Source organism: Dasypus novemcinctus, chromosome 15 (assembly GCF_030445035.2).
Source record: "Dasypus novemcinctus isolate mDasNov1 chromosome 15, mDasNov1.1.hap2, whole genome shotgun sequence".
Taxonomy (NCBI): Eukaryota; Metazoa; Chordata; class Mammalia; order Cingulata; family Dasypodidae; genus Dasypus; species Dasypus novemcinctus.
The window spans coordinates 58267462-58279770 of record NC_080687.1 but is presented as its reverse complement, the minus strand read 5'-3'; the positions used below and the strand labels follow the sequence as shown (position 1 = coordinate 58279770).

The window sequence follows — 12309 nt, the reverse complement described above, 5'->3', positions numbered from 1 at the left end:
ATAACGGTGGTGAGAAAACATTTTAAGTAAGTATCCTCATTTTGAGAAAATGAGTGAAAAGCCAAAGTGTCCCATTTGGAATGATAGAATATATGCAAACCCTATTAAGAGGCCAAACTATGAGAAAAAAACACTTCAACATTCTCTCTTAATAGTTTGCCTTTTTCTCATTTAAGGACTTTCCTTACCTACCTCTACATCTCCCTCTGCCTGCTGAAGAAAACAGGTACAAACATAACCCTCCTGATGCACTTCCCTTCTATTTGTACTCCTGCAAGTAATTTATATTGACCAATCATCATATTTCACATTTGAGAACTTTCACTACACCTACATTTAAAACCCAGACTGGGGAACAGATGTAGCTCAACTGGTTGAGCATCCACTTTCCATGCAAGGTCCTGGGTTCAATCCCCAGTATCTTCTAAAAAAACAAAAGCAAACAAAGAAAAAAAATACAACTCTTACTGGGGAGCAAACATAGCTCAGTGGAATGAACTTTTGTGTTCAATCCCTGGTACCTCCGAATAAAGAAAAAACAACAACAAAAAACCCAGACTGAAAAAAAATAAAAAAAATAAACAAACCCAGACTGCTAGCTGACATTTTAACAGTTCAGAAAGATCAAGGATAAATATCTTCTACAACTGGTAAACAAAAGGTTGGTGAAGTATTACTTTAAGGGAAGACTGCTTCTCAAACCAAGAGCCCTTTAATTTATTAAAGATTTTTTGAGAATTAAAATATAATTCTACAACTTCTCTAAATATATATGCAATTTATATAGCAAAAATGCAGAAACAATCCAAACACCCACCAACAGGCAAACAAATAAATGATTCTATATCATCTCTCTGTGGCATAAACAGTTGCCAACACAATATCCACTCTCCCTTTCTTTCTTACTAACAAATTCCCTATACATTTGGTTATGAAATATATAGTTATAAAACTACACTTCTGGTCTTCTCTTGCAGATAGAAGTGACCAGTGAAGAGTAAACAGAGGCAGTGAGTGGGAGCTTCCAGGAAAGTTCTTTTAAGGTGGCTAACTCAGTTGGGATGCACACCCCTTGTCCTTGCTCTATTTTCCTTCCTACTGCTGCCACCCAATTATCCTGCCTGCATTCCAGGTAGATGGACACTAAGGATGGTGCAGAAGAAAATTAAAGAACTCCAGGTCCTTTAAGATCTGAAACCACCATTCTACCCCAGCTGTCTACTTCAGAACTCTTGTACATATCACAGAAAAATAGATCTTTTGTGCTTTTACTATTAGTATCATAAACTGAATCTAATTCCAATACATTACACCGTATAAAATTATGTCGCTGATTTAAAAGAATATAAACAATGAAATATAAAAAAGATTTAAGAAATTTTTAACTAAAAAAAGCAAGTGTCCCAATTATACAGTATGATAGTATTTGGGGGGGGAAATATTCTTAGGAACAGGAAAAACTAGAGTAATATATATGAAAAATATTACAGGATGTCACATTCAGACATACAGAGATGGAAAAATATATTTGTGAATTATTATATAATAGTATATGTATCATTGCAATATATATATGTACTACTTATATATCTGGGAAAAGAATAACAGAGTATCAGGAAAGAAAACAAAGGTCACAACCAGTTTCCACAGCACAACAATCTTCTAATGATAATAACCAGTACCATTTTTTTAGAACCTACCAGGTCATTGAATTAGTCAGCCAAAATGGGTGCTGATGCAAAATATCAGAAATTGGTTGGTTTTTTATAAAGGGTATTTATTTGGGGTAGGAGCTTACAGGTACCAGGCCATAAAGCGTAAGTTACTTCCCTCACCAAAGTCCATATTCATGTGTTGGAGCAGGATGGCTGCTGATATCTGCTAGGGTTCAGGATTCCTGGGTTCCTCCCTTCCCCAGGCTTGTTTCTGTTGCCTCTGTGAGTTTACTTCCTGGGGCTCCAGCTTAAGGCTTCAGCATCAAATTCCAACATCAAAACTCCAACATCAAAAACCCTCAACTCTGTCCTTTGCCATGTCTTTTATCTGTGAGTCCCCACCCACCAAAAGGTGGGGACTCAATGCCCTACTGGCACAAGAGGTTTACATGTAACTTAATCAAGTAAACCTATGAATCCAATATAATTTAATATGCACTGAGGAGAAGATCAGTTTACAAACATAATCCAATATTTCTTTTTGGAATTTATCAATAATATCAAACTGCTACAATATTATATACATTGTTTTATTTATTCCTCACAACAACTCTGATATTTCCATTTCACAGTTGAGCAAACTGAGGTTCAGAAAAGTAATGTTCTCAAGGTCATGAAGCAGGGGATAGTAGAATCAAAATTTTAACGAAGATTTGTTTAAAGCTGTGCTAACTGAAGAAATCTAACAGCTTAATTGTCAGAAATTATTTTTGCTGTAATCAGAAGTTTTAAAACCAAATTGAGACTATCAGAATTAGATGAAACTATTATAGAGTGAATAGAGAGGCTTATATAATACAGGAAAAAATTTGAAAATATGAAATCCACTGCCCTGTGAAAGTTCGTTTGACTATCTTAAAAAACAGTCACCAGGAAACGGACATGGCTCAATCAATTGGGTTCCTGCCTACCATATAGGATAGGTCCAGGGTTCAAAGCCCAGGGCCTCCTGGTGAGGGCAGGCTAGTCCACACAGCAAGCTGCCCCAAGCAGAGTGCTGGTCCATGCGGGAGTGCTGGCCCACACAGGAATGCTGCCTGGCATAGGAGTGCCACCCGCTCTGCATGGGAATGCTGCCCAACATGGGAAAGCCACCCTGCAGAGGAGTGCCAGGAAACACGGAGCACTGGCACAGCAAGATGACACAATAAGAGAGACAGGAGAGAGAAAATAAGATGACACAGCAGAACAGAGAGTTGAAGTGCCTCTCTCCCACTCTGGAAGGTCCCAGGATCGGTCCCTGGAACCACCTAATGAGAATACAAGGAGACACAGAAGAACACACAGCAAATGGACACAGAGAGCAGACAACAGGGGGAATGGGGGATGGGGGCAGAAATAAAATAAATCTTTAAAAGGAAAAAGAAAAAGTCACCTAATAAATGCATGTAGTACAGAAGCAGATCTATCAGTCTAATTATTTTCATAGAATCCTGGTAGGACTCCATGGCTATTAAATCCTGTGCAGAAAAGCATTAATAGCAGGCCTGAGACTTATCCTTAGAAAGGTCGCTCACAAGGCCAGCCCTTGGCTGTCTGTCATCTGGGAACCTGCATTTTGGAAGAGTTCCCATCATTTCCAGATAAGAGTGGCTTACTGTACCTGAACTGTTTTTATAAACAATATGGTTTATGGTTAATACCTGCTTTCTTTCTGAGAGTCTGGAATTTGGATACATTCTAGGCAGAGGGTACTTATGTGACCATAATTGAATAAAAATTCAGGGCACTGAGACTCTAATAAACTTCCTTGGTAGACATTTCACACTGGTTGCCACAACTCATTGCTGGGGGAATTAAAAGTGTCCTGATGACTCTACTGGGAGAGGACTCTTGAAAGTTTGCACTTGTTTTTCCCCAGACTTCACCTCATGTGCCTTTTTCATTTGCTGATTTTGTTTATAGGCTTTCACTCTAATAAATACAGCCATGAATGTAACTATAAACTATGAGTCTTCCAAGTGAATCATCAAACCTGTAGGTGGTCTTGGGGACTCCCAAGAAAATAAAACTGTTTAATTTTTCCTGATATGTATTTAAAGAACATTAAAGAATAACACAAATCCTCACCTCTTCTTTTTTAATATCTTTTTCTTGGTGCTGAAAAAATTCTACCTTTAGGCTTCCTGATGACGGCTGTTCTGGAGGAGGTAGGTAACTCTTTGTATTCACAGCATCAAAAAGTTTTTCCACAAATATCTGTGTCTCTAAAAGTAAAACCAAAGTGCCATATATTAAAAGACATGTGCTAAGATACTAATTCTCCACTTCTACACATCAGACCTCTAACAGGGTGAAAGATAACTGGACATTTATAAATCTAGAAATTATACTAAAGCTAGTAATAGCTCTGCAACCAGTGTACCATAACACAAGCCCCATTTTAACACTGATCCATTCAACTTCAACTTTCACGTTGGTGGAGGTTGGAATGGCCAAAGCCTAAGGGCCAGTCGCTTCTAGCCAGGACCAGTCTTTTCCATATACCCTACCCATTGTGCCACACACAAATATTATCATTCTTCAGACATAATAAGCAAAGTGAAAAAAGTTGAGAAGTAATATGCAATATATTATTCAAAGTAGTTTCCTAGGCAATAATATCTTTAAATAAAGGGTTCAGTCATTTTCTTCATCTTTTTACCTATGTAAGGAAAACTATCAGCATACTTTAAGAATGAACATAAGAATCCTAATAGAACAGATGGCTTCCATTTTAGGTGAGCTACGGATATAATCAGTAATAACTTTGTTCAACTTTGTTACAATTAGATCCTGTCTTTTACTGGATTTCTTTAGGACTCTGGATATTCTTATTTTAAAATAATTTTTAAAAAATAAAAGTAATATTTTTAAACAGAAGATCTTACCTTTCTGAAGAAATACATCTAGCTGATCAATACATAATGCCTTTAACTCTTTTTCACTTTTGTCTTTCTTTACCAAAGCCAGAACATACTTTGCTAGGGCTGATGGATCTGCATCACAGCTGAAGAAAAAAGCAATATTAAGAAAATTTAGCCATTAAAAAGCTGCAAATTTTACAAATTCCAGTCAAACTAACTTAGTAGATATGATAAAATAGTTAAATATTTTAATATATGTACAAACAGAAGTTTGTCTCTTTTATATTAACATATATTACATGGTATATGTAATCATCATTCAGCATCCTTCCAAATAATATATACTATTTATATTTTTAAAAAATCAATGTCTTATTTTTAAAAATCATAACAAAGTATAAACAATATTAAAGCATCATAAACTAATATAATTAGTATGGTTCTAATAAACACGAAAAGGCTACTCTACACACACAAACAGACCCCGAAAAATGATAGAGAAGAATGAAGGGAAACCACACTGTACAGTATATTAAACAAACAGTAGAAAAAAAGTCTACAAATAAACCCAAATAATTAAAGAAATTTAGATTTTATAAAAGTAGCATCCACCAAATCAATAAGGAAGAGATTTTACAATAAATGGTGCTAAGACAACTTCGCAGTTATCTTTTATAAAATCAATCTGGACCCATAATTCATTCCTTATATCACAATTAGAGATTAAAATGTAAAAACATGAAATCATTAGAGTACTAGAAGAAAACATTAAAGTTATTTTATAACTATAAAGTAATAAAATCATGATATAAAATACACACATGAAAAAGGTTAATTATATAAAATTTTAAAACTCTGGAATGAAGAGTCAAAAGACATGAAAATAGCTCAAATATATCTCCCTAAAATACAGAGTTTCTATTAATAAGACCAACCCCACAAGACAGAAAGGTCAAAGGATATAAACAGATACTTTATAGAAAAAGAAATAGAAATGGCTCTAAAACATGAGTAAAACTACAACCTTGTTCATAAGATAAATGCATTTATACTACAGAAAAATACTATTTTTTACTATCAGGTTGGCAAAATCCAAAAAAATAGGAAAATATATTCTGGAGGCAAAACTATAGGCTGATTTCATACATTGCTGCTGGTGTAAGTACACTTGTAGTACCCTAGAGAGTATTTTGGCAGTTATCTAGCAGAGTCACAAATGCCTATCTACACCCGTGGATACAAAGTTTACTTCTATGAATTTATCCTACAGATATATGTATATGTTCAAAATAACGTGGATGCAAGTTATCCATTGGCGCAATACTGTAAAGGAAAAAATGAACAAATATCCGCTGACAAAGGACTGGAAAAATAAATTATACTAAATCCACAAAAGGGAATGGCATACAGCAAAAGTATATAAAAGTAAAAAATGAGGAACTTTTTGTATTTTGGAGAAAATTTCAATATATATAGCTTCAAAAGCAAGACAGAGAAAAAATTTGCACAGTATGTTACCAGTTACATGAAAAATGGTGAAATAATATATTTGGAATGGTTTTATGTTTGAATAATAAATACATGAAAGGATAAACAAATAGCTAATAACAATGGTCTACTTGTTTGGGGATGGGAAATAAGTGAAGGGGGACAGGATCAAGAAGGGAAGTTTCTGGTACCTGAACTATGTTCATGCTACTCAAAAAAAAAAACAGGTTAACAATTGTTAACTAAGCTAAAAAAATTTCTAGTAAAGATCATTTTATAAGGTAGGTTAAATAAATAATAAAATAGCAGCGACGGTTAACCACTAACATTTACTCAAAACCTAGTTTGTGCCATACAGTGGGTCCTTGTGTTACATACCGTATTTAGCACTCTCTCATTTTATAAATGAAGAAACTGAGGTTGGGAAAAAGCTAAGCACTGCCAAAGACAACATGACAAGTAACAGAATGAGAATTTAAACCTATATCTCTTATTCCAAAGTCCATGCCTTTAACCACAACAGTTAAGTAAACTTTTACAAGCTATCCAGAAACCAGATCTGCATTTTACTACTGCTGTAAAAATCAAGAGTCAGCCATCAACTCCCCATTTACCCAATTACTCCTTTTAAAAACTATCCACAATGCCTCCACCTCCTTTCATCCTCAGTTGCTGCCCAAGACACAGTTCCTACAGCTTACATCCTCCAGGAACCTCCCCTTTCAAGCTTAATTTTCAAAGTCCATTATTTTAAGTTGCCTCTAAACAATTCCTCAACCACCTGTGCCTCACTTTCCTTCCATTAGTCTTCTATCTCACAAGTGTGGCAAAATCCCAACCTAGTAATCAAATCAAAGGTTTCGGCTTAGACTTAATTTCCTAGCTTGGTAGCAAAAATACAATGGCTTACTTCCATGCCATAAGTGATGGTAAATAAATCAGATTTTCAATGATACTGATAACACAAAAAAGTTTAACAATCAGCTTTTAAAAAGATATAGGAATGGCACTAAGGGAAGCAGAACAGAGGAAAGTGACATGAGATAACAGCTGAGAAAGGAATAACTTAGCAGTTCATTTGAGGAACAGATACATACATGATATATTTAACATTCTTTCCTTCATTTTTATTGCTTTATTTTTGGAATGTGGGCAATTTTAACTCTAACAATAAACACAAAAAAGAGATTACACATGTTGTACCTAAAGTACAAATGCTGTAGTATTAGTGAAGAACCCATACACATTAAAATAAATCTAGAAAAATGAACACATATCAAAAACACATTTTAAACATATCTGGAATATATAATTCTATAAAAATATAGAAGCCACGTCATTGACTTTAACGTACATCTTAAGACAGAAGACAGCTTTGATTGCACAGTATAACCACCTATGAAAAATAGGTAATCACAAGTGAATCAAAAGACCTAATTTAACCATCTGTGTTCTGTTATTTGTTTTATAAAGCCTGCACAGAAGTTTGAAGGAAGGAGTTGGACTTAGTGACTTGCTTCTAACAAATATGGCAGAAGTAACCGTATCTAACTTTTGAGATTATATCGTAAAAAACAGTGTGGCATCCTTTCTCTCTCTTGGATGACTTGTTCTGGAGAAGTTGTCCATTATGTCCCAAAAACACTTGAGCAAACTTATGAAAAGGACCATGTGGTGATGATATGAGTCCTCCAGCCAAAAGCCATGCATAAATGAAATTAGAAGAGGAGTCTACAGTGCCAGCTGAACCTTGAGAAGACTGCCCCGGCTGACAGCTTGCCTGCAACCTCATGAGAGACTGACCAGAAACATCCAGCTAAGCTGCTATCAAATCCTCACCCACAGAAACTGTGAGATGACAAATGTCTGTTTAAAGCTACTAAGTTTCAGGGTAATTTATTACTCAGTAATCATAAATCAACTTTTCTCACAAATCTATTTCCATTTATTACTAAGACCTGAGTTAAGTTATGACCAAAACAAGAAACAGGGAAAATAATATCTATTTTAATGGCACATAAGAGATTTTAAAAAACTTTTACTTTTTCTTTCAAATTTACTTTATATACTTACAAAAAAAAAACCTTTATAAATACACACGAAATGGCATAAAATAAATTAATTTTTTATGTTTTATCTTAATGCACATGGAAATACTTAGATCTGTGATGAAATGAGCATGACAAAATGAGACAATATCCTTATGGTATGTCTATGGATATACATGCATCGGCAAACTGGTAAATTTGCACAAGACCATGAAACAGTACTTATTCATATTAAGGTAACCTGAATCAGCATAATCAACTAGATATCAACCTAGTTTGACATCAAGCTAAATATATTTAGTTTGCTGGAAATCATGATATATAACACTATCATCTGTGTTATATTCTGTTACACTGCTACTGCTGTTTATAAATGTCATTTTACATTTCTCTTAATCAAACACCAAATTTGTTCCATTCTCCACCCTATTGTTTTAAAAATAGGACACTGTATTAGTGAATAAAAATGTTAGCTGCTAAGAATCTAGAGAAAGACCTTTGTGATTTTTGTAATTATTAAGGTCTACAGACAACAGCTTTATAAAACAGCAAGATACAATTTCATATTACGTGTTCTGATCATTCTTTGCTCAACTTCATCTGTAGGAAATCACTTGGAATCAAATAAAAACCCCAATGAAGCCACAATAACAACAAATCAACTACCACACACAAAATCAACTACCACACACAAAAATTCCAGTCCGAATGGCAGGTTAATTTTAAAATTTTAAGAGTTCAAGATATATAACAGAAACCAGGTTTTATAATAAATTTCACATTTAGCAGCAACAGCTGTATTTGCAATTTTTCTTAAGTCCTATAAGCCATTCAATTTTTATTTCAATATATTTGAAAACAAAGAAAAGCATATACTTGCAAATATAAAATAAAAAAATGAATCATATTTTAAAATAATATATCAGAATATTATAGATCTGGGACATGTGATCTCCTTTTTGTCTTATTAATTAAAAGTACCAGGGCTGTGTTATTTGAACATGTAGCAATAAGCTGCACTGCAAAATTAATGGAATAAAAACATTTAAATTACCTAATCAAAAGATTTTACTCAGATAATAAGGGGTCGGTTATTTTTTAAAAAATGTCTGCATTAGGGAAGAAAAAATGTTTTAAACACTGTAATGAATGCACCACACCTATGCAAGGAGCTAATAATATGGTGGTACATGGGAACACTGTGTTTGTTTTTTAATTTTTTAATTTTTAAAGAAGCTTCATATTACATAAATGTTACATAAAAAAATATAAGGGGTTCCCATATGCCCCACTTCCTCCCCCTCCCATACCTTCTCACATTAACATCCTTTCAATAGTCTGGTACATTTGTTAAAATTGACGAACACATATTGAAGCACTGCTACTACCCATGGACTACAATTTACATTATAGTTTGCACTCTGTCCCACATAGTAGGTTTTGACAAAATATATAAAGGCCAGGCCTGTATCCTTCACTGCAATGTCATGCAGAACAAATCCAATGTCCCAAAAATGCCCCCATATTAAGCCTATTCTTCCCTATCCCATCCGTCAGAACTTCTGGTGGCCACTGCCTTTAAATTAATAAGAATTCTTCCATTGCTAGAATAATAAGAAGTCTATAAGAGAATATAAAGTCTACTTTAGTCCATTGTTCATTCCCCAATCTTGAGGATTTGGAGATGGTGATGCCCATTCTGCTTCTGAGAGGGAGCTCAGATACCATGGGGCAGATAGATGGAACCATCTTGCTTGCAGTTGCAGACACTCTTCTGTTTCTTGTGATGGGTGTTGTCCATCATCATCTCCTTGTTAGTTGTCCTGGGTGAGTCCAATGAACTGGAGAGTAGGTGCTGCAACTCTGCTGACATTCAGGGTTCAAATGCCACATGAACGGACCAAGGATTTCTCTGGGACATGTATTTATCAAGTACAGTGCTAATTACAGGTTCAAATAAAAGGGGCAGAAGAGCCATATGTGGAGAATTTATAAATGAGTGAACCTGTATTTTTTTTAAAGATTTTATTTATTTCTCTCCCCCCCTCACCCCGGTTGTCTGTTCTCTGTGTCTATTTGCTGTGTCTTCTTTGTCCGCTTCTGTTGTTGTCAGCGGGATGGGAATCTGTGTTTCTTTTTGTTGCATCATCTTGCTGTGTCAGCTCTCCGTGTATGTGGTGCCATTCCTGGGCAGGCTGCACTTTTTCACGCTGGGCAGCTCTCCCTACGGGGCGCACACCTTGCGCGTGGGGCTCCCCTACGCAGTACGCCCGTGCGTGGCACGGCACTCCTTGCACACATCAGCACTGCGCATGGGCCAGCTCCACACATGAACCCTGTATTTTTAATGCATGATTTTTCTGTAAACCTCAACTTTTTCTCCTAAAAAAAAAGACAATAACAAATGCTGGCAACCATATGAAGAAACTGAAGCTCTTACACATTGCTGGTAAGAATGTAAAACAGTGCAGCCATTTTGAAAATAGTTTGTCAGTTTCATAAAAATTTACTGTAAGACACAGCAATTCCTCTTCTAGTTATCTACCCAAAGACTAACATATGAATGTTAACAGCAACATTACTTTTTTGTCTTATTTTTAATGTTACATTAAAAAAATATGAGGTCCCCATATACCCCCCAACCCGCCATCATCCTCCATCACCATGGGACATTCATTACACTCGGTGAATACATCGCTGAGCACTGCTGCACCACATGGTCAATGGTCCACATTATAGTTTACACTCTCCCCCAGTCGATCCAGTGGGCCATGGGAGGACATACAATGTCTGGTAACTGTCCCTGCAGTACCACCCAGGACAACTCCAAGTCCTGAAAAATGCCCCCACATCACATCTCTTCTTCCCACTCCCCACCCTCAGCAGTTACCATGGTCACTTTCTCCACGTCAATGCTACATTTTCACTGATTACAAATCACAATAGTGCATGAATAGAGTATCAGTAAGTCCACTCTAATCCAAACTCTATTCCTCCATCCTGTGGACCCTGGAATGGTTATGTCCACTCCATATCTATATCAAGAGGGGGCTTAGATTCCACATGGATGCTGGATGCAATTCTCCTGCTTTTAGTTGTAGGCACTCTTGGCTCCCTGGTGTGGTGGTTGACCTTCTTCACCTCCATGTTGCTGGCTGGGGTAAGTCCAATAAACCAGAGGGTAGGAGTTGCAAGTCTGTTGAGGGTCAGGGCCTGGCTATCCAGAGATTCAGGTCCCAGGTATACACTAAATCCCAGCACCAACACAGGTCCAGTAGAAGTGACAGGGAGAACAGCAACATTATTAACATATCCCCAAAACGGAGACAACCCAAACACCTATCAACTGATGAATGGAAAAATAAAATGTGGTATATCCATACAATGGAATATTATCTAATCATAAAAAATGATGACGTACTGATACATTCTATAATACAGATGAACCCTGGAAACATCATACTAAGTGAAAGAAGCCAGACACACAAAAAAACACATAAATAAAATTTTTAAAGAATAAAGGGGGAAAAAAGACAACATAACGTATGACTCAATAGGACTACGCAACACAAACAGTGAAACCTATCATAAACAACTATAAACAATAGACTACAGTTAATGGTATAATTATTTTTTAAAATGTTCTTTCATGAACTGTAGCAAATGTACTGTGATATAAATGTTACATTTCTTGTCACAGCTAGACTTCACCCTATGCTACACTGCTAACATCCTGAAAATGTTTGGAAGAAAAGTGGGGCTGCAATATTTGGAGAAGTAAGAGGTTAGAAATCCAAGTGTTTATGAAAGTCTCACTTTGCTTCATCCTACTGGACTCCTTATTGTTCCTTATTTATGTAAGTATCCTACCCCAGGGCCCTTTTTGTCTGGTCCTTCTGCCTAGGCTGCCCTTTTCCAGATATATTGTATGTATGTATGTATTTGTGCATTTACAGACTCTCTTCCCACCTTATATCCCCAAGTAAATTCTGTGGGGACAGGGACTTTATTTTTTTTTCTTCTAAGTTATATATCTCAGATCTAGAACAGTGTCTGACACATAGCAGATAACTTTAGTGACCTTTGGCAAATGTAATATCCAAATCACTATAAAGTCATCCAAACCAGTGATTTTAAAGGCATAAAAATAAAACCTCCATCAATATTGAAATACATGTATTAAGGACAGAATAAGAAAAGCATTTTGATTTT

General features: G+C 35.7%; 1 protein-coding gene across 6 annotated transcripts in view; it reads right to left on the bottom strand.

Annotated features, from left to right (window-relative positions):
• Window positions 1-12309, bottom strand: part of RBM26 (RNA binding motif protein 26) — an 88748-nt gene that overhangs the window by 56020 nt on the left and 20419 nt on the right. For all 6 annotated transcript variants that reach the window (XM_071208243.1, XM_071208239.1, XM_071208240.1 and 3 more), the window contains exons 2-3: window positions 4586-4704; window positions 3786-3922 (exon numbers count right to left, since the gene is read on the bottom strand). In XM_071208243.1, the coding sequence (XP_071064344.1) occupies window positions 3786-3922; window positions 4586-4704 (256 nt within the window). The remainder of the gene's footprint in view (window positions 1-3785; window positions 3923-4585; window positions 4705-12309) is intronic.